Raw genomic sequence first — 23,543 nt, 5'->3', positions numbered from 1 at the left:
CACCATACCGGACCCCCTCAACGCCCTGACTGCGCCTAGAAATTCTGTCCATAAAAGTTATGAACAGAATCGGTGACAAAGGGCAGCCTTGGCGGAGTCCAACCCTCACTGGAAACGGGTCCGACTTACTGCCAGCAATGCGGACCAAGCTCTGACGCTGATTGTACAGGGAGCGGACCGCCACAATCAGACAGTCCGATACCCCATACTCTCTGAGCACTCCCCACGGGACTTCCCGGGGGACACGGTCGAATGCCTTCTCCAAGTCTACAAAGCACATGTAGACTGGTTGGGCAAACTCCCATGCACCCTCAAGGACCCTGCCGAGAGTATAGAGCTGGTCCACAGTTCCACGACCAGGACGTAAACCACACTGTTACTCCTGAATCCGAGGTTCGACTATACGGCGTAGCCTCCTCTCCCGTACACCTAAATAGAACTTACCGGCTGAGGAGTGTGATCCCACGATAGTTTGAACACACACTCCGGATCCCCTTCTTAAAGAGAGGAGCCACCACCCCGGTCTGCCAATCCAGAGGTACCGCCCCTGATGTCCACGCGATGTTGCAGAGTTTTGTCAACCAAGACAGCCCCACAGCTCACCCCCAGAAATAGGAAAGCCCACCACAGATTCCCCAGGCACTGCTTCCTCATAGGAAGACGTGGGATTGAGGAGGTCTTCGAAGTATTCCCTCCACCTATCCACAACATCCGCAGTCGAGGTCAGAAGAACACCATCCTCACCATGGGGACGGCGTGGCGCAGTGGAAGAGTGGCCGTGCGTGACCCGAGGGTCCCTGGTTCAATCCCCACCTAGTACCAACCTCGTCATGTCCGTTGTGTCCTGAGCAAGACACTTCACCCTTGCTCCTGATGGGTGCTGGTTAGCGCCTTGCATGGCAGCTCCCTCCATCAGTGTGTGAATGTGTGTGTGAATGGGTAAATGTGGAAGTAGTGTCAAAGCGCTTTGAGTACCTTGAAGGTAGAAAAGCGCTATACAAGTACAACCCATTTATCATTTACCATACACGGTGTTGACAGTGCACTGCTTCCCCTTCCTGAGGCGGCGGATGGTGGTCTAGGATCGCTTCAAAGCCGTCTGGAAGTCGTTTTCCATGGCTTCCCCGAGCTCCTCCAATGTCCAAGTTTTTGCCTCCGCGACCGCTGAAGCCCTACACCGCTTGGCCTGCCAGTACCTGTCCGCTGCCTCCGGAGTCCTATGAGCCAAAAGGACCCAATAGGACTCTTTCTTAAGCTTGATGGCATCCCTTAATGCTGGTGTCCACCAGCGGGTTCTAGGATTACCGCCACGACATGCACCAACCACCTTGCGGCCACAGCTCCAATCGGTTGCCTCGGCAATAAAGGTACAGAACATGGTACACTCGGACTCAATGTCCAGCACTTCCCTCGAAGGTGGGAATTGAAACTCTCTCTGAACGGAGATTCTGCTAGACGTTCCCAGCTGACCCTCACAGTACGTTTGGGCTTGCCAGGTCTGTCCGACATCCTCCCCCACCATCGCAGCCAACTCACCATGTGATCGGTAAAATGATCCGCCCCTCTCTTTTCAGCCGAGTGTACAAAACACAACTACAAAGTCGATCATGGAACTGCGGCCTCGGGTGTCCTGGTGCCAAGTGCACATATGGACAACCTTATGTTTGAACATGGTGTTTGTTTTAGACAATGTGTGACAAGCAGAAACAAATAATAACAAAACACCACTCGGGTTCAGATCCAGGCGGCCATTCTTCCCAATCACGCCTCTCCAGGTTTCGCTGTCGTTGCCAACATGAGTGTTGAAGTCCTCCAGTAGAACAAGGGAATCACCCAAGGGAGCACTCTCCAGTACTCCCTGTGTGAATCCAAAAAGGGTGGGTACTCTGAGCAGCTGTTTGGTGCAAAAGCACAAACAACAGTCAGGACCCGTTCCCCTACCCGAAGGCAGAGGGAAGCTACCCTCTCGTCCACTGTGTTGAACTTATTGTCGATACGTTGTCGATACTTATTCACACTGTTTGTCTCAGGCAAAGCATTCCTGCGTGCCCGTCAGATGAACGTGGACATTAGCACCTGGGTCCGCCTGCTGAGGAACGCCATCCCGAGTGGAAGCAGCCCGCCTGCATACACCCCGACTTTCTCCAGCAACGCGCTGGCACACAGCACAGGGTAGATGAGCGCTTTAAATCGGACTTACTGTCAAACTCCAACTCAATCCAAGCCAACTTGTTTCTCCTTGCGTGTGCAGAGAAATCTCAGTCGAGAAGCTGACTCTGGACGCTGATTCTTCGCTAAAAACTGATCCTCGAGACTCTACCGCTGAGGTGAGTGAGTACTATTGGGAGGGGAAGTGACACTATTGTACTTTAGGTTTGTACCGTTACTAATGAATTCAAAAAGGCAGTATGCTGGCTTTGAAAAATCCAGGTTTTTTCATCAACACACACACAGACCACTTGCAAGCAGAAACAGTGTGGAGAAAGAAGCGGGAGAATGGACGGATTTTCGATTTAAAAATAATGATAAATGTAGCGTGATAAACCTAGACGTGCCGTTCTGCAAGCTGTGCTTCAAAACGTAACTAGCTACTCGCTTATGTCTTTCCTTCATGAAAATCAAAAAAAGGAATACAATTACAAATAAAACAACATAACATGGAGGTCGATGACGAATGAAAAGGAGCAGAAAGAAGTTAAAAACGTACAATATCTGCCGCCTATTTTCACAAATACAACAATTGACTTTCATTGTTGGCAACGACAAAGCCATATTTTCATTTTACGACAATTAAACCAGGAATTAAGAAATAATTTTAGTAGCTAGTTATAGCTATTCGGTACTATACCGCCTCTAAAAAGTACCAGTTCACCATTGAGACCTTTAACATGCACGAAGAGTCTCCATATTTTGGCCTTATTGAGACTCTTAACATGTACAAAGAGTCCCCATATTTTGGCCTTATTGAGACCCTTAACATGCACGAAGAGTCCCCATATTTTGGCCTTTTGAGACCCTTAACATGCACGAAGAGTCCCCATATTTTGGCCTTTTGAGACTCTTAACATGCACGAGGAGTCCCTATATTTTGCCCTAATTGAGACCCTTAACATCCATGAAGAGTCTCCATATTTTGGCCTTATTGAAACACTTGACATGCACAAAGAGTCCCTATATTTGGCCTTAATGAAACTCTTAACATGTACGAAGAGTCCCCATATTTTTGCCTTATTGAGGCCCTTAACATGCATGAAGAGTCTCCATATTTTGGCCTTATTGAGACCCTTAACATGCACGAAGAGTTCTCATATTTTGGCCTTATTGAGACTCTTAACATGCAACATGCAGAAAGAGTACCCATATTTTGGCCTTATTGAGACCCTTAACATGCACGAAGAGTTCTCATAATTTGGCCTTATTGAGACCCTTAACATGCACGAAGAGTTCTCATATTTTGGCCTTATTGAGACTCTTAACATGCAACATGCACGAAGAGTCTCCATATTTTGGCCTTATTGAGACCCTTTCAACATGCATGAAGAGTCTCCATATTTTGGCCTTATTGAGACCCTTAACATGCACGAAGAGTTCTCATATTTTGGCCTTATTGATACTCTTAACATGCAACATGAACATGCAACATGCACGAAGAGTCTCCATATTTTGACCTTATTGAGACCCTTAACATGCACAAAAAGTTCTCATATTTTGGCCTTATTGAGACCCTTAACATGCACGAGGAGTCCCTATATTTTGCCCTAATTGAGACCCTTAACATCCATGAAGAGTCTCCATATTTTGGCCTTATTGAAACACTTGAAATGCACAAAGAGTCCCTATATTTGGCCTTAATGAAACTCTTAACATGTACGAAGAGTCCCCATATTTTTGCCTTATTGAGGCCCTTAACATGCATGAAGAGTCTCCATATTTTGGCCTTATTGAGACCCTTAACATGCACGAAGAGTTCTCATATTTTGGCCTTATTGAGACTCTTAACATGCAACATGCAGAAAGAGTACCCATATTTTGGCCTTATTGAGACCCTTAACATGCACGAAGAGTTCTCATAATTTGGCCTTATTGAGACCCTTAACATGCACGAAGAGTTCTCATATTTTGGCCTTATTGAGACTCTTAACATGCAACATGCACGAAGAGTCTCCATATTTTGGCCTTATTGAGACCCTTTCAACATGCATGAAGAGTCTCCATATTTTGGCCTTATTGAGACCCTTAACATGCACGAAGAGTTCTCATATTTTGGCCTTATTGATACTCTTAACATGCAACATGAACATGCAACATGCACGAAGAGTCTCCATATTTTGACCTTATTGAGACCCTTAACATGCACAAAAAGTTCTCATATTTTGGCCTTATTGAGACCCTTAACATGCACGAAGAGTCCCCATATTTTGGCCTTTTAGAGACCCTTAACATGCATGAAGAGTTCTCATATTTTGGCCTTATTGAGGCCCTTAACGTGGACGTAGAGTCCCCATATTTTGGCCTTATTGAGACCCTTAACATGCACGTAGAGTCCCCATTGTTTGGCCCTATTGAGCTCCTTAACATGCACGTAGAGTCCCCATTGTTTGGTCCTATTGAGGCCTTTAACATGCACGTAGAGTCCCCATATTTTGGCCCTATTGAGGCCTTTAACATGCACGTAGAGTCTCCATATTTTGGCCTTATTGAGACCCTTAACATGCACGTAGAGTCCCCATTGTTTGGCCCTATTGAGACCCTTAACTTGCACGTAGAGTCCCCATTGTTTGGTCCTATTGAGGCCTTTAACATGCACGTAGAGTCCCCATATTTTGGCCTTATTAAGGCCCTTAACATGCAAACTTTGCAACAATAGTTCTTAGCCATTTTCAGCTAAAAAAGGGGGTCCTAAGGACTTTGGCCTAATGAGTCACGGTTAAAATGACAGATATCACACACATAGGCGATGATAAATTGTGAACACATTTTTCCTACGCCATAAAATGTGGGCGTGGCATGGCGCCAAACTTTACTGCAATGTTTTTAGCCATTTTTTCAGCCAAAAAAAGGGTCGTTCTTAAGGAACTTCTCCTAAGGACTTTGGCATAATGAGTTGCGGTTAAAATGACAGATACTACACATTGAATTGATGTTAAATTGCGAATTAATTTTGCTTACGCCATAAGATGTGGGCGTGGCATGGGGACCAAACTTTGCTCCGATGGTTTTCAGCCATTTTTTCAGTGAAAAAAAGGATCATACTTTTACGAACTTCTCTTAAGGACTTTGGACAAATGAATCGCGGTTAAAATGACAGATGCTACACCTTGATTTGATGATCAATTGCGAACACATTTTACCTATGCCATAAGATGTGGGCGTGGTATGGTGCCAAACATTGCAACAACATTTTGTAGCCATTTTTCAGCTAAAAAAAAGGGGTTGTACTTTTAGGAACTCCTCCTTGGGACTTTGGCATAAAGAGTTGCGGTTAAAATGACAGATACCACACATTGAGTTGATGTTAAATTGCAAATTAATTTTGCCCACGCCATAAGATGTGGCCGTGGCATGGCGCCAAATATTGCTCTGATGATTCGCCACAAAACATGAAACGTTGATAACTCCACTACACAAAATCAGATCTTGATCTTATTTGGTCGAAATGACTCTGATGACGCTGTACCTGTTCTTACCTACTCGTAGTGGATGGAGCCTAGTGGTGAAAACTGCCCCACGCCATCACCAAACTAACTGTAATTTCTGCACTTTAGATGACCAGAGACGAATACTAAACTGATGGCTGATGACAAATTGTAAAAAATGTTTTGCAAATGACAGGATGTGGGCGTGGCATGGCACCAAACTTTGATCTGATGGTTGCCGCAAAACACAAAATGTTAATAACTCGATTCCACAAGTTCAGATGTTCATCTTAACTGCTACAAATGATGTCAGAAGTGACTTTAATTCAAATGTATTTCATTGTACAAACCCCGTTTCCATATGAGTTGGGAAATTGTGTTAGATGTAAATATAAACGGAATACAAAGATTTGCAAATACTTTTCAACCCATATTCAATTGAATGCACTACAAAGACAAGATATTTGATGTTCAAACTCATAAACTTTATTTTATTTTTTTGCAAATAATAATTAACTTAGAATTTCATGGCTGCAATACGTGCCAAAGTAGTTGGGAAAGGTCATGTTCACCACTGTGTTACATCACCTTTTCTTTTAACAATACTCAATAAACGATTGGGAACTGAGGAAACTAATTGTTGAAGCTTTGAAAGTGGAATTCTTTCCCATTCTTGTTTTATGTAGAGCTTCAGTCGTTCAACAGTCCAGGGTCTCCGCTGTCGTATTTTATGCTTCATAATGCGCCACACATTTTCGATGGGAGACAGGTCTGGACTGCAGGCGGTCCAGGAAAGTACCCGCCCTCTTTTTTTACGAAGCCACGCTGTTGTAACACGTGCTGAATGTGGCTTGGCATTGTCTTGCTGAAATAAGCAGGGCGTCCATGAAAAAGACGGCGCTTAGATGGCAGCATATGTTGTTCCAAAACCTGTATGTACCTTTCAGCATTAATGGTGCCTTCACAGATATGTAAGTTCCCCATGCCTTGGGCACTAATGCACCCCCATACCATCACAGATGCTGGCTTTTTAACTTTGCGTCGATAACAGTCTGGATGGTTCGCTTCCCCTTTGGTCCGGATGACACGATGTCGAATATTTCCAAAAACAATTTGAAATGTGGACTTGTCAGACCACAGAACACTTTTCCACTTTGCATGAGTCCACCTTAGATGATCTCGGGCCCAGAGAAGCCGGCGGCGTTTCTGGATGTTGTTGATAAATGGCTTTCGCTTTGCATAGTAGAGCTTTAACTTGCACTTACAGATGTAGCGACGAACTGTATTTAGTGACAGTGGTTTTCTGAAGTGTTCCTAAGCCCATGTGGTGATATCCTTTAGAGATTGATGTCGGTTTTTGATACAGTGCCATCTGAGGGATCGAAGATCACGGTCATTCAATGTTGGTTTCCGGCCATGCTGCTTACGTGCAGTGATTTCTCCAGATTCTCGGAACATTTTGATGATATTATGGACCGTAGATGTTGAAATCCCTCAATTTCTTGCAATTGCACTTTGAGAAACGTTGTTCTTAAACTGTTTGACTATTTGCTCACGCAGTTGTGGACAAAGGGGTGTACCTCGCCCCATCCTTTCTTGTGAAAGACTGAGCATTTTTTGGTAAGCTGTTTTTATACCCAATCATGGCACCCACCTGTTCCCAATTAGCCTGCACACCTGTGGGATGTTCCAAATAAGTGTTTGATGAGCATTCCTCAACTTTATCAGTATTTATTGCCACCTTTCCCAACTTCTTTGTCACGTGTTGCTGGCATCAAATTCTAAAGTTAATGATTATTTGCAAAAAAAAATGTTTATCAGTTTGAACATCAAATATGTTGTCTTTGTAGCATATTCAATTGAATATGGGTTGAAAATGATTTGCAAATCATTGTATTCCATTTATATTTACATCTAACACAATTTCCCAACTCATATGGAAACGGGGTTTGTATTACATCTTATCATGGCCCGCCTTTTCGGGGCCCCTAACGTGCATGAAATGTCCCCATATTTTGCAGGCGCGTTTGGTGACAAATGCTATATTTTGGGGGGGTCTCGAAATTTTTGGTGGTGTTGGTCAGGGCATGGGGAAGGATGTGACCGCAGGTGTCATGCGTGCCCGTTGAATTTGGCGTGGTACTAACCCTGGCTGACGGCCTCTCTACAAAAGGCAGTAGTGTGCAGCAGATTTGGTAGGGAGAGTTGGCATGGAAACGTGTGTGGCAGATGGCGTGTTCAAGAGGGGTCGCAGTATTAGGAGATTTTTTTTCGAGAACTAATTAAGGATGAAAAGTATCTAGCACTGACATGCTGATGTTCAACATCTCCTTCTTTGTTGGTTTTATTGTCTCTTATCTCTCTGCGGCGTTCCAAAGCAGCAGACGCCGGCCATTGAGCCCGCTGCATCCACGCCGGATGGTCCTGTTCCCGACCGGCCAACCCCATCACAGTCCCAGAACTCTTTGTGCAGGTGCCAAAACACACACACACTTCCTGAAGGCATCTTTTTGCAAAATAGCCAACAGTGCGACATCAGAAGTACATATACATACATACAAACATTCATATACACATACATGTACATATACATTCACTGTACAAACATACATATACACATACTGTACATATACACGTCCTGCACATATACATTTACTGTACAAACATACATATACACTTACATGTACATATACATTCACTGTACAAACATACATGTTCATATACATTCACTGTACAAACATACTGTACATATATGCATACTGTACATATACATTCACTGTACAAACTTACATATACATATACACATACATGTACATATACATTCAATGTACAAACATACATATACGCATACATGTACATATACATTCACTGTACAAAGATACATATACACATACTGTACATATACATTCAATGTACAAACATACATATATACACATACATGTACATATACATTCACTGTACAAACATACATATACACATACTGTACATATACATACATACATACTGTACATTCATGCATATAATCACGTTTCATCAAACATATATTAACATTGTTGCCCTAGGGGAAACTGGGTAACACACTGACAAAGCTTAACCTATTGCTACTATAACAATCTACAAGGTTAATACAGTCCGCTTGTCTTTTATTTCCCTCCATTTGTCTGCTTTCTGGCAGATTAGTCATCTTCAAAATGTGACTTTTGCAAAGTGAAATTGCCGAGATGAATCAAAGTCTGCTGGTTTTAGTCATCTGTGTGTGTAATCTCTCCCAGACCGAGGGCAGGTCCTGTTGGCCTGCAGGACTTCAAGCTGATGGCGGTGCTCGGCAGGGGGCACTTTGGCAAGGTAAGAACACTCGTTTGATGATCCACATGCTTTTTTTATGTACGGTCTTCTTCCAGAACGACACCCATGTTACTGAGCATGTTTGAGTAGTTCTCATAGTTAGTAGCCCGATATTCCTCTTTTGTCAGTTCCAAAAAGAAATTACATTTGACCTTGATATAAATGACCTTGGTTTTATTTCAATTGCATGATTAATCATGACTAATGCGATCATTTTTGTGACATGCAGTAACACAGGGGTGTCCAAACTGCGGCCCCGGGGCCTTTTGTGGCCCTTAGCTAATTTTTTAACGGCCCGTGGCACAATTTTTAGCAAGCTAATATTAGCATGATATCTTTTTTTTAAACATATTTTTTCAGTTATACACCTCAGCATGAAATATGTTGTTACTTTATGAATGCTACCTGTTAGCATGCTAATGTGAGTAGGTTAGCTTTTTTGGCAAATTTTATAGGAAGTGTCATGTTTCGGTACTTGACGTATGCGAACGTTACCATGCTAGCATTTTTAACACATTTTTCTGTTACACATTGTAGAGTAATATTTTTCGTGCTTGATGCATTCTAGCATTAGCATTCTAGCAGGTATACACCTCAAAATCATTTATTGTGGTATTTCACTAATGCAAACCGTAAGCATGCTATTGTTAGCATAATAGCATAGTATTGTTAGCATGCTAGCTTTTTTTAGCTCATATTTTTTATTACTTGACGCTATATATAAATGACCTTGGTTTTATTTCAGTAGCATGATTAATCTGCGTGATTAATCATGACTGATGCGATCATTTTTGTGACATGTGTTGACACAGAGGTGTTGAAAGTGTGGCCCCGGAGGCCGTTTGCGGCTCGTAGCTAATTCCTTAATAGTACGCGGCACAATTGTTAGCATGATAGCTATTTTTTGCAAATTTTGCAGGTATACACCTTAGCATGAAATATTTTGTTACTTTACGAATGCTACCCGTTTGCATGCTGACGTTAGTAGGTTAGCTTTTTTAGCTAAATTTCATAGGTACAGTCATGTTTCGGTACTTGACGTATGCTAACGTTACCATGATCAATAATGATTGATGCGATCATTTTTGTGACATGCGTTAACGCAGGGGTGTCCAAAATGAGGCCCCGGGGTCGTTTGCGGCCCGTAGCTTAACAGTCCACGGCACAATTGTTAGCATGCTAATATTAGCATGATAGCTTTTTGTTGCCAATTTTGCAGGTATACACTTTAGCATCAAATATTTTGTTTTTTTACGAATGCTACCTGTTCGCATGCTATTGTTAATAAGTTAGCTTCTTTAGCTATATTTCCATGCTTGACGCATGCTAACATTAGGATTCTAATTTTTTTTTTAAAGCTAATTCAATGTCTTTTATGCACAAATATAATATATACATATAATGCAAACAGAAAGCATGTTATTGTTAGCATATTAGCATAGTATTGTTAGCATGCTAGCTTTTTTAGCTCATATTTTTTGTTACTTGACTTTATCTGGCCTGTGCGCTAACTGTTAGCATTTCAGCTTAGCTTTAACTCTTGAGCATTCACACAAAATGTCCACCGCATTTCCTAGTTGTGTGAAAACAATCGATATATTGTAGTGGTTTTGAAGGTGAAACTAGCAAAATGGCCCGTGCATCTGTTGATTTGTCAGTTTGTGGCCCTCAGTGGAAAAAGTTTGGTCGCGCCCTGCATGAACGTGTTAAAAAACAGACAAATAATTGTTTTATTATTCAGAATTGTGTACTTTGGTGTGTCATCCAGGTGCTGCTGTCGGAGCACACGCGTACGGGCAGCCTGTACGCCATCAAGGCCCTGAAGAAAGGAGACATTGTCACGCGCGACGAAGTGGAAAGGTAATGACGCCGTAGCCGACACCTCATTTACGTAATGGCACGCGGCATTCACCCTTATCGTGGTCCTTCGCCAGTCTGATGTGCGAGAAGCGGATCTTCGAGACGGTCTCCAGCGCCCACCACCCCTTCCTGGTCAACCTGCTGGCGTGTTTCCAAACGCCGCAGCACGTGTGTTTTGTCATGGAGTACACGGCAGGGGGCGACCTGATGATGCACATCCATGCTGACGTCTTCTCGGAGCCGCGTGCTGTGTGAGTAGCCTTTCAAAATAAAATGACCGAACGACAAACTGTTTTGTTTTGAAATAACCAATCAGTCCCTTCAGGAATTTGCAAGTTTTCTTTGTAATTGCCAAAACCTAAAATGGCGGAATTCGCGTGTTTCTTGAATCGTAAATACCGAACTATAAGCTGCTCTTTTTTTTCCTAGGCTTTGCACCCTGCGCTTTATAAAACGGTGCGGCTAATTTATGGATTTTTATTGGCTGACGGCCAGCTGTAAAGTAAAACAAGCAAACACATTGAAAAGGTGTGTTATTGTTTGGGCTATGGCGCCATCTTGTGGATGAGTTTGCTCACTGCAGGTGCTGCGTTGGCCTTCTGTTTAGAGTTGTTTTTAAACCTACCAGAAATACAGTTGTCGTTTGGCCTTTTACCCGTCTATAGCGTGTCTACTCGTATGGATTCTTCATTCATCACTCCAAGCAACGTTTGTAAGTTTTACAATATATCTAAAACAATTATTACTTACTATAGCATCCCATGTGTGACATCTGTAGGAGTGTTTTCATGCATAGTTATACGTAATATTGTTATGCAATGAAGCTAGCCTCGTTAGCATTAGCTACTATGTTAACACCTTTACGAGTGTCTGTGTTAGTATTATTAACTTACAATGACATTCGTTTTGTATTGTTTCAGTTCCACAAATTCCTCAGTAAATTCACCAAAACGTCACAGTGGAGTTATTGAGTCTGTTTAACTGATTGGAGAGCTAGCTTGCGCAGCTACTGGGTCCATTTTTTTTAGATTGATTGAGAAGTTTATTGACATCTTAAAGAATTGAATCCATGTAATGCTTTAAAAAGGCAAATGGATGTCACAAAAAGCCAAAAGGCTTGTTTCCATTGTGGTCCATTACATATTCATGACGATGACTTCTTTTTTGTTTGATCTACCCTTTTACTGCCGTGTTGCAGACACTGTTTGGAAACAATTAAGGTATGTAAATAAATATTTACAGAATATTTCTGTGTAAATAACTCATTTCACAACATATATATGTGCGACTTATAGTCCGGTGCTGCTAATATATGGAAAACAATTTTTTTTTCTTCTAAAATGTAGTGAGTGCTCTCTATAATCCGGAAAATACGGTAATTTTAACCTTTAAAAAACCCAGGATTTCAACAAATACACATTTTAACGTACAGAGCACACAGGTATATAAGCCGCACCCACCAAATTTTGGAAGAAATAAATATTTTTACATATATACGTTGAAATATAGGTTGTGAAATTAGTTATTAACACAGACATATTGTGTAAATGTATATTTACATACCTTAATTGTTTCCAAACAGTGTCTGTAACACGGCAGTAAAACGGCTGATCAAACAAAACAGAAGTCATTGTCATGGACCCACCAGCTGCGCAAGCTCGTTCTCCAATCAGCTAAACAGACTCAATAACTCCACGGTGACGTTTTGGTGAATTTACTGAGGAATTTGTGAAACAGAAGCAATACAAAAAGTTAATAATACTAACACAGACACTCGTAAACATGTTAGCTAATGCTAACGACGCTAACTTGATTACATTACCATAGCGTGAAAACATTCCTACAGACATCACACATGGGACGGTTTAGTAAGTATTAATAGTTTTAGTTATATTGTAAAACTGACAAACGCTGCTTGGAGTGATGGATGAAGAATACTCTTGAGCAGAAACACTATGGACTGTTATATTTTCGGTTCAAGAGACAAAACAGGAAATACATTTTCAACCATCAACACCTGCAGTAAAAGATGGCGCCACAGCACAAGTCTTCAATATCTCTGTCGGCTTTGAAAACTATTTGTTGGATACAAAACATTACGGCCATTAGCAAAAAAAAAAATTCTAATAATTAGTCGCACCGTTTTAGAGTCCAAAGTATAGGAAAAACGTGGCGGGCTATAATCTGAAATACGATACTGTTCTGATGTTTTACTCCTTTTAGACCACGGACTAAAAGTGGGCACGAGATGGCAGAGCCGTGTATAGTGAGAGTGTGGCCAACTCGGCTTCAAAGTTGGTAGCAAACATGGAGCCCTGTAGTCACGTGAGGGGCTCTAGACCAATCATGTAGGAGATCCTCTGGCCATACTCTCTCTGATTGGTCACGTGACTACAAGGTGCCATTTTGCTGGCAACTTTGAAACCGAGTTGGCCACAGGATACTCAAACTCCTGTTTTAATTGATCATAAAGACTAATAGTGATCATTACAATTACCACCATTCTCTGTGTATGTTTTACACTTTTGTGGTAAATGAGAGATTATCATCACACTTCAACAACTCTAACATGTGAATGCTGTTCTTAAGTGTCTTACCTGGACAAAAAAAAAGTTGAAAAATGTACAGTGCGTCCGAAAAGTATTCACCGCGCTTCACTTTTTCCACATTTTATGTTATAGCCTTATTCCAAAATTGAATAAATCAGTTTTACGTCCTCAAAATTCTACACATAATGACAATGTGCACTGGGAGGCTGGTCAGGATAGAGGTAAAGATGAATGCAGCATTGTACAGAGACATCCTGGATGAAAAACCAACGCTTCCCATCCAACCTGATGGAGCTTGAGAGGTGCTGCAAAGAGGAATGGGCCAAACTGCCCAAAGATAGGTGTGCCAAGCTGGTGGCATCGTAGGGCTTGATTGCTGCCAAAGGTGCATCAACAAAGTATTGACCAAATGCGGTGAATGTTTTATTTTTATTTTTTTAATGTATTTGCCAATTTAAAAAAAAAAAGTCTAGTGTTATTATGGGGTATTGTGTGTAGAATTTTGAGGACAAAAATTAATGTGTTCCATTTTGGAATAAGGCTGTAACAACAAAATGTGGAAAAAGTGAAGCCCCGTACAATAGGAAGTCAATGTTTATATACAGTACTACATTACCAAGAAGGTTTAGCGCTATATATAAGAAATCAGATATTGCGGCTTCCCATCATGCCTTGTGCTTGTCCTGATTGCTGTTCATTTGTGCTATGTGGATGACATCATGTAGAGTTATTGAAATAACTACATTGGGAGGTTGCCTACAGCCACAGGTGTTTATGACCCAGTCCTATTTTTATAATCCTGCTAATAATCCTCTTATCCACCATTTCTGGCAGCTTCTACTCCGCCTGCGTGGTTTTAGGCCTTCAGTTCCTTCACGACCATAAGATTGTGTATAGGTGAGTCCTCCTTATCCACACGGACTTCTTGATTACCCATAAGTCATCTTTTCCCTCCTAGAGACCTGAAGTTGGACAATTTGCTGCTTGATACGGACGGTTTTGTAAAGATTGCAGACTTTGGGCTCTGTAAAGAAGGTGAATAATGATGCTATAATATACAGTATAATATATATATAATATATAATAGAGTATAATATATATATATATAATATACAGTATAATATATATATATAATATACAGGAAAGTATTCACACCCCTTTAAATGTTTCACTCTTTGTCTCTTTGTCTCCTTGCAGCCATTTGCTAAAATCAAAAAAGTTCCTTTTATTTCCCATTAATGCACACTCAGTACCCCACCTTGACAGAACAGAATAGAAATAGAGACATTTTAGAATTTTTTTTTTAAATAAAAAAAACTCCAAAATCACAAAGTATTGAGCAAAGGGTCTGAATAGTACGTGAACATGTGATTTTGGAGTTTTTTATTTTTAATACATTTGCTAAAATTTCTACATTTCTGTTTTTTTCTGTCAAGATGGGGTGCTGAGTGTGCATGAAGTAGAAATAAAAGGAACTTTTTTGATTTTAGCAAATGGCTGTAATGAAAGTAAATGTGAATATATATTGTAAATGTATTTGTCTTCTCCTGCCACACAAGGGATGGGCTATGGGGACAGAACCAGCACATTTTGTGGAACCCCCGAGTTTTTGGCCCCAGAGGTACTAACAGACACTTCATACACTCGAGCAGTGGACTGGTGGGGCCTCGGGGTGCTGGTCTACGAGATGCTGGTCGGGGAGGTAAGACGTCCTCTCATCATCACTTTTTTACTTCTTAATCAACATTTGTGCCTCAACAACATGAATTCATGTTTGCATCTCAAAATGAATCATTTTGCATTCCGTATCTGAAAAGTATTTACATACCCACATTTGATGCTACAGCCTTATTCAATATGTTTTTGCTCTTAAACAACATGACAAAATCATTTGACATTTTTGCAAAAAAGAGATATCGACAACTTTGCTCAGTTCTCTAATGATGCATCTTTGCAGCCTCAATGTCAGCTTTTTGCAAAAGAAGCTTGTATCTTTACACAAAAACATGATTATACATGAAAACATTATTTTTTTTACTTGAAAACATTATTTTTCACATGAAAACATTGTATTTTTTACATTAAAACATTATTTTTAAATAACAACTATTTTTTTACACAAAACATTTTTATCTACATGAAAATATTTTAACATGAAAACATAATTTTTCACAAAACATTATTTTTTTGCATAAAAACATTATTTTACATTAAAATATATATTTTTTACATTGAAACATTTTTTACCTGAACACATTTTACATTAAAATATATTTTTTTTACATTAAAACGTTTTTTACATAAAAAAATTATTTTTCACATGAAAATATTTTTTTTACACAAAAACATTTTTGGCTACATGAAAACATTTTTTCTATGAAAAACATGTTTTACATTAAAATATTTTTTTTACATGAGAACATTATTTTCTTACATGAAAACATTATTTTTAAATAAACATTTTTTTACACAAACATTTTTATCTACATGAAAATATTTAACATGAAAACATTGTTTCACATAAAATTATTTTTTTACATGGAATTTTTTTTTACATTTTACATTAAAATATACATTTTTTTACATTTAATTTTTTTATATGAAAACATTTTACATTAAAACATTATTTTTCACATGAAAATATATTTTTTTACATGAAAACATTTTAATGAAAAAAAAATTTTTACACAAACATTTTTATCTACATGAAAACATTTTTTCGATGAAAACTTTTTTACATTAAAATGTTTTTTTACATGAAAACATTATTTTTCTGTGAAAACCTTTTCTTACATTAAAATGTTTTTTTTACATGAAAATTTTTTTAAATAAACACTTTTTTTTTACACAAACATTTTATCTACATGAAAATACTTTTACATGAAAACATTTTACATTAAAATATATATTTACATTAAAACCTTTTTTTTACATGAAAACATTATTTTACATTAAAATATATTTTTTACATGAAAACATTATTTTCTTGCATGAAAACATTATTTTTAAATGAAAACATTTTGTTTACACAAAAAACATTTGTATCTACATGAAAACATAATTTTGCTATGAAAACTTTTTTTACATTAAAATGTTTTTATTTTTTTACATGAAAACATTTTTCTGTGAAAACCTTTTTTTACATTCAAATGGTTTTTTTGAAAACATTTTGAAATAAAAAGACTTTTTTTACACAAAAACATTGTTATCTACATGAAAATACTTTAACATGAAAACATTTTCACATAACATTATTTTACATGAAAAAAAATTTTTACATGAAATTATTTTACATGAAAACATTATTTTACATTAAAATATATATTTACATTAAAACCTTTTTTTACATAAAAACATTATTTTACATTAAAATATATTTTTTACATTACATTTTTTTTTACATGAAAACATTATTTTCTTACATAAAAACATTATTTTTAAATGAAAACTTTTTTTATACAAAAACTTTTTTTTACACAAAAACATTTGTATCTACATGAAAACATTATTTTTCACATAACATTATTTTACATTGAAGTATATATTTTTTTACATATAAACATTTTTCACATGAAAATATATTTTTTTACTTGAAAACATTTTTAAATGAAAACGTTTTTTTTACACAAAAACATTTTTATCTACATGAAAACATTATTTTTTTCTATGAAAACATTATTTTTTTCTATGAAAGCATGTTTTTTTATATGAAAACCTTTTTACATTCAAATATGATTTTTTATTTTTACATGAAAACAATATTTTTTCTATGAAAACCTTTTTTTACATTCAAATATTTTTTTGACATGAAAAATTATTTTCTTACATAAAAACATTATTTTTAAATGAAAACTTTTTTAACACAAAAACATTTTTATCTACATGAACATTATTTTTAAATGAAAAATTTTTTTTTTTTACACAAAAAAATGTGTATCTACATGAAAACATTATTTTTCACACAACATTATTTCATCATCACTTCCGCTTATCCGAGGTCGGGCCGCGGGGGCAGCAGCCTATGCAGGGAAGCCCAGACTTTCCTCGCCCCAGCCACTTCGTCCAACTCTTCCCGGGGGATTCCGAGGCGTTCCCAGGCCAGCCGGGAGACATAGTCTTCCCAACGTGTCCTGGGTCTTCCCCGTGGCCTCACCGGTTGGACGTGGACATTGGACCTAAACACCTCCCTAGGGAGGCGTTCGGGTGGCATCCTGACCAGATGCCCGAACCACCTCATCTGGCTCCTCTCGATGTGGAGGAGCAGCGGCTTTACTTTGAGCTCCCCCCGGATGGCAGAGCTTCTCACCCTATCTCTAAGGAAGAGCCCTGCCACCCAGCGGAGGAAACTCATTTGGGCCGCTTGTACCCGTGCTCATGACCATAGGTGAGGATGGGAACGTAGATCGACTGGTAAATTGAGAGCTTTGCCTTCCGGCTCAGCTCCTTCTTCACCACAACGGATCGATACAGCGTCCGCATTACTGAAGACGCCGCACCGATCCGCCTGTCGATCTCACGATCCACTCTTCCCTCACTCGTGAACAACACTCCTAGGTACTTAAACTCCTCCACTTGAGGCAGGGTCTCCTCCCCAACCCGTAGATGGCACTCCACCCTTTTCCGGGCGAGAACCATGGACTCGGACTTCTCATCCCAGTCGCTTCACACTCGGCTGCGAACCGATCCAGTGAGAGCTGAAGATCCTGGCCAGATGAAGCCATCAGGACCACATCATCTGCAAAAAGCAGAGACCTAATCCTGAAGCCACCAAACCGTATCCCCTCAACACCTTGACTGCGCCTAGAAATTCTGTCCATAAAAGTTATGAACAGAATCGGTGACAAAGGGCAGCCTTGGCGCAGTCCAACCCTCACTGGAAACGTGTCCGACTTACTTGCGGCAATGCGGACCAAGCTCTGACACTGATCGTACAGGGAGCGAACCGCCACAATCAGACAGTCCGATACCCCATACTCTCGGAGCACTCCCCACAGGACTTACCGAGGGACACGGTCGAATGCCTTCTCCAAGTCCACAAAGCACATGTAGACTGGTTGGGCAAACTCCCATGTGCCCTCAAGGACCCTGCCGAGAGTATAGAGGAGCAAGGGGTGAAGTGTCTTGCCCAAGGACACAACGGACGGTAGGTATGGTAGAAGGCGGGGATTGAACCCCAGTAACCAGCAACCCTCCGATTGCTGGCACGGCCACTCTACCAACTTCGCCACGCCGTCCCTTTTTAGAAAACATTTTTTTTAAACATGGAAATATTTTAAAATGAAAAAATTGTTTCTACGCAAAAACATTTGTATCAATTTGAAAACTTTTTTTTTACATGAAAACATTTTTATTTTCTATGAAAACATTTTTTTAACATAAAAATATTTTTTGTTTTTACATGAAAACATTTTTACCTACATAAAACATTATTTTTTTCTAGGAAAACATGTATTTTTCTATGGAATTATTTTTTTTTTACATTAAAATATTTATTTTTATTTTAAAAAACATTTTTTTTAAACATGGAAATATTTTAAAATTAAAAAAAAAAATTTACGCAACATTTTCATCAATTTTAAAAAATTTGTTTTAAACATGAAAACATTTTTTTAAAACATGAAAACATTTTTTTTTTCTATGAAAATATTTTTTTAACATAAAAATATATTTTTATTAACATGGAAACATTACTTTTTTTTACATGAGAACATAATTTTTGACATGAAACAAATTCAGCAATATATGTTATGAATGGGTATACTGTCTATCATTTACGTACTAGAGGCCATAAAAATATATATATTAATATTAATATTAATCTTCTGAACCCCATGGACAGTACCAAAACAACCGATTTTATAACAGGATTGTACAGCAATAATTTATTTCCCCTTATCACAAAACCAAACAGAATAACAGTAGACTTTGCCACACTGATAAATAACATTTTCACCAATCAACCGGAGAATCAATTAACAGCAGGACTATTACTCAATGACATAAGTGATCATCTACCTGTATTCAGCATTTTCCACAATTTCTTTGATTTTAGAAAAACCAAAAAAGCAGTTCAATATAGATTTGTTAGACACCAAACACCAGAAACTATGGCAGCATTCAATTCTGAGTTATGTGCTGGGGGGAGGTTTATACCTCCACAGACCCGGATGAGGCATATGAAACTTTTCTCAACATTTTCATAAAACTGTATGATAAGCACTGTCCAATTAAAAAACATGACATTAGGGACATCACTGTTAAGGACAAACCATGGATCACAAAGGGAATATTGAAGTCCTGCAAAAAGAAAAATTATCTTTACAGAAGACATTTAAAGCACAGAACCAAAGAAACTGAACACAAATATAAAACGTACAAAAATAAGTTAACACAAATAATAAAGCACAGCAAAAGAACATATTACTGTAACCTATTAGAACAACATAAAAATAGCATCCAGGGTACGTGGAAAGTTTTAAATGGTATCATTAAAAAAAACATGACAAATAAGGAACATCCAAGCTATTTCATAGAAAATAATCAAACTATAAATGACCCTAAGGAAATAACGGATGCTTTTAACACCTTCTTTGTGAATGTTGGACCTAATCTAGCAAATGAAATTGTACAACCCGAAAACAGTGTCAAATTTAATGAACAAACCATTCAAAGCAACTTAGAATGTTTTTTTTATTTCCCCCGTTCATGAAAGGGAAATCACAAAAATCGTAAATTCTCAGAAAAACAAGAAGTCAACAGACTGCTGTGACTTGGACTTTTCTCTGATCAAAGAAATTGTTGATTTTATGGCTGTTCCCTTCACTTATATATGCAATATTTCTTTTATAAAAGATGTCTTCCCAAAAAAAATGAAAACGGCAAAAGTTATTCCCATCTTCAAAAGTGGAGATACGCATCAGTTCACCAACTATAGGCCTATTTCTCGACTCTCACAATTTTCAAAAGTCCTTGAAAAATTATTTGTGTCAAGATTAGACAGTTTTATTGATAAGCATCACTTGCTAAGTTAACACTAATACGGTTTTCGATCAAACAGGTCCACTTCCATGGCAGTGATGGAACTAGTTGAGGAGGTAACCACTGCAATTGATAAGAGGGAGTTTGCTGTTGGCGTTTTTATTGACCTGAGCAAGGCCTTTGACACCATCCATCACACATTACTTTTAAACAAAATGCAGAGGTATAGTGTCAGAGGTCTTGCTCATGATTGGTTGAAAATGTATCTTGGTGGCAGAGAACAGTATGTGCATATGAACAATGTAGATTCAGATAAAAAGATTATAACACATGGAGTACCCCTAGGTTCTGTACTGGGACCAAAATTGTTTTTATTGTATATCAATGATATCTGTAAAATCTTAAAAAAAAAACTCAACTGTATTCTCTTTGCTGATGATGCAAGTCTGTACTGTTCTGGGCAAGACCTTGGCCAACTCTTAGAGACTGTAGAGAGTGAACTCCACATACTAAAGCAATGGTTTGATGCCAAAAAACTATCAATCAACTAAATAAAACAAAATATATAATTTTTGGAAATAGGAAAAATAACATACAGTGTCATATAAGAATTGATGATATGGAGATAGAAATGGTGTATTCAAAAAAAAATTTGGGAATCTATATAGATGATAAATTAAATTGGAAACTGTACATAAATATACTTAAAGGCCTACTGAAATGCGATTTTCTTATTTAAACGGGGATAGCAGGTCCATTCTATGTGTCATACTTGATCATTTCGCGATATTGCCATATTTTTGCTGAAAGGATTTAGTAGAGAACATCGACGATAAAGTTTGCAACTTTTGGTCGCTGATAAAAAAGCCTTGCCTGTACCGGAAGTAGCAGACGATATGCGCGTGACGTCACAAGTTGTGGAGCTCCTCACATCCGCACATTGTTTACCTTCATGGCCACCAGCAGCGAGAGCGATTCGGACCGAGAAAGCGACGATTTCCCCATTAATTTGAGCAAGGATGAAAGATTTGTGGATGAGGAAAGGGAGAGTAAAGGACTAGAGGGCAGTGGGAGCGATTCAGAGAGGGAAGATGCTGTGAGAGGCGGGTGGGACCTGATATTCAGCTGGGAATGACTAAAACAGTAAATAAACACAAGACATATTAATACTCTATTAGCCACAACACAACCAGGCTTATATTTAATATGCCACAAATTAATCCCGCATAACAAACACCTCCCCCCTCCCGTCCATATAACCCGCCAATACAACTCAAACACCTGCACAACACACTCAATCCCACAGCCCAAAGTACCGTTCACCTCCCCAAAGTTCATACAGCACATATATTTCCCAAAGTCCCCAAAGTTACGTACGTGACATGCACATAGCGGCACGCACGTACGAGCAAGCGATCAAATGTTTGGAAGCCGCAGCTGCATGCGTACTCACGGTACTGCGTCTGCGTATCCAACTCAAAGTCCTCCTGGTAAGAGTCTCTGTTGTCCCAGTTCTCCACAGGCCAATGGTAAAGCTTGACTGTCATCTTTCGGGAATGTAAACAATGAAACACCGGCTGTGTTATCCGGCACAACAGTCAGGGGGTGGATTTTACGGCGGGGGTGCGTTATCCGGCACAACACCTGCCGCAATACACCGCTTCCCACTTACAGCTTTCTTCTTTGCTGTCTCCATTGTTCATTGAACAAATTGCAAAAGATTCACCAACACAGATGTCCAGAATACTGTGGAATTTTGCGATGAAAACAGACGACTTAATAGCTGGCCACCATGCTGTCCCAAAATGTCCTCTACAATCCGTGACGTCACGCGCAGGCATCATCATACCGAGACGTTTTCAAGCAGGATATTTCGCGCAAAATTTAAAATTTCACTTTAGTAAGCTAACCCGGCCGTATTGGCATGTGTTGCAATGTTAAGATTTCATCATTGATATATAAACTATCAGACTGCGTGGTCGGTAGTAGTGGGTTTCAGTAGGCCTTTAAGACAAAGATGGCAAAAATTATTGCTATGTTACATAAAATCAAAAAACTCTGTAAATCAACATGTTATATAATTCTTTCGTACTCCCATATCTTAATTATTGTGTTGAAATCTGGGGTAACAATTACAAATCAAACATCAACTCTATATTCTTACTTCAAAAGAAAGCGATTAGAATTGTAAATTATGTGGATTATCATGACCATACCAATGCTCTGTTTACTAAATTAAAAACATTAAAACTGCACGATCTTGTTGACCTCAACACCGCTATTGTGACGTACAAAGCTCATAACCATATGCTGCCTCGGTGTCTACAGGAGAGGTTCAAACCCAGAGAGAATCCCTATGACCTCAGTGGTTCAGCTGTCTTTCAGAAAGCAAACATAAGAACGAGCTTAAAAAGTAGATGTGTTTCTGTCAGGGGGGTTCAACTGTGGAACAGCTTGGATGATTCCTTAAAATGTTCCAGTTCCATTCACACATTTAAAAAACACTTTAAAATATATCACTCTTGAATCAACACAGTAGTTAATACTATGATCAATGTTAATTAAAAACTAAATGTGAGATATAAACAACAATGGAAGTATAATTGTTTGTATATAGTATATAATTGGTGCAAAGGTTTAACACGTGTACAAGGATATTTCACGTCTTTACGGTGTTTATAATTTAAATGTGTTTATGTTGTGTATAATGTGTATTTATAACATGTTGTACAAAGGACATTTCATAATTTTCTGAAGTTCATCTTGTACTTGACATTGTTTATAGGGTTAGGCGCAATAAGTGTTCAACTTCAGCCTAAACCCTTTCGGTCTGCAACATTTTCTTTTTCAATCTATGAATGTACAACTGTTTGTTTATTTTGTTGACCATTGACCGAAGAAGAAGAATAAAAAATAAACTAAAAAGTTGAAAAACATCTCAAATATCCTAAAAATGTTGCTCAATGCTTTATTTTGAAAAACCAAATGTGCATCTGAATCGCCTGTCAGCAGCACCTGACTGGAGTTGAGAGTAAGGAAATAAAGTAGAAGAACATTTGATCTTAATGTGCATCTTTTGGTCAAAGATTGATGTTTGAAGTCATCCATATTTGATGATGAAATCCAAGTGGAAATAATCTGCATGTGTTCTTTTGCAGTCACCTTTCCCAGGTGA

General features: G+C 38.6%; 1 protein-coding gene across 5 annotated transcripts in view; it reads left to right on the top strand.

Annotated features, from left to right (window-relative positions):
* LOC133615207 (serine/threonine-protein kinase N1-like) overlaps positions 1-23,543 on the top strand; it is a 135,898-nt gene that overhangs the window by 107,899 nt on the left and 4,456 nt on the right. For 4 of the 5 annotated variants that reach the window (XM_061973606.2, XM_061973605.2, XM_061973607.2 and 1 more), the window contains exons 11-20: positions 2,031-2,172; positions 2,252-2,327; positions 8,015-8,109; positions 8,909-8,981; positions 10,750-10,841; positions 10,916-11,092; positions 14,225-14,287; positions 14,349-14,425; positions 14,950-15,092; positions 23,527-23,543. The exon at positions 23,527-23,543 is cut by the window's right edge and continues 91 nt beyond it. In XM_061973606.2, coding sequence (XP_061829590.2) covers positions 2,031-2,172; positions 2,252-2,327; positions 8,015-8,109; positions 8,909-8,981; positions 10,750-10,841; positions 10,916-11,092; positions 14,225-14,287; positions 14,349-14,425; positions 14,950-15,092; positions 23,527-23,543 — 955 coding nt within the window. The remainder of the gene's footprint in view (positions 1-2,030; positions 2,173-2,251; positions 2,328-8,014; positions 8,110-8,908; positions 8,982-10,749; positions 10,842-10,915; positions 11,093-14,224; positions 14,288-14,348; positions 14,426-14,949; positions 15,093-23,526) is intronic. The other variant, XM_061973603.2, reaches the window with a different exon arrangement.

This window comes from Nerophis lumbriciformis, linkage group LG22, assembly GCF_033978685.3.
Source record: "Nerophis lumbriciformis linkage group LG22, RoL_Nlum_v2.1, whole genome shotgun sequence".
NCBI lineage: Eukaryota > Metazoa > Chordata > Actinopteri > Syngnathiformes > Syngnathidae > Nerophis > Nerophis lumbriciformis.
This window is presented reverse-complemented; position numbering and strand designations above follow the sequence as displayed.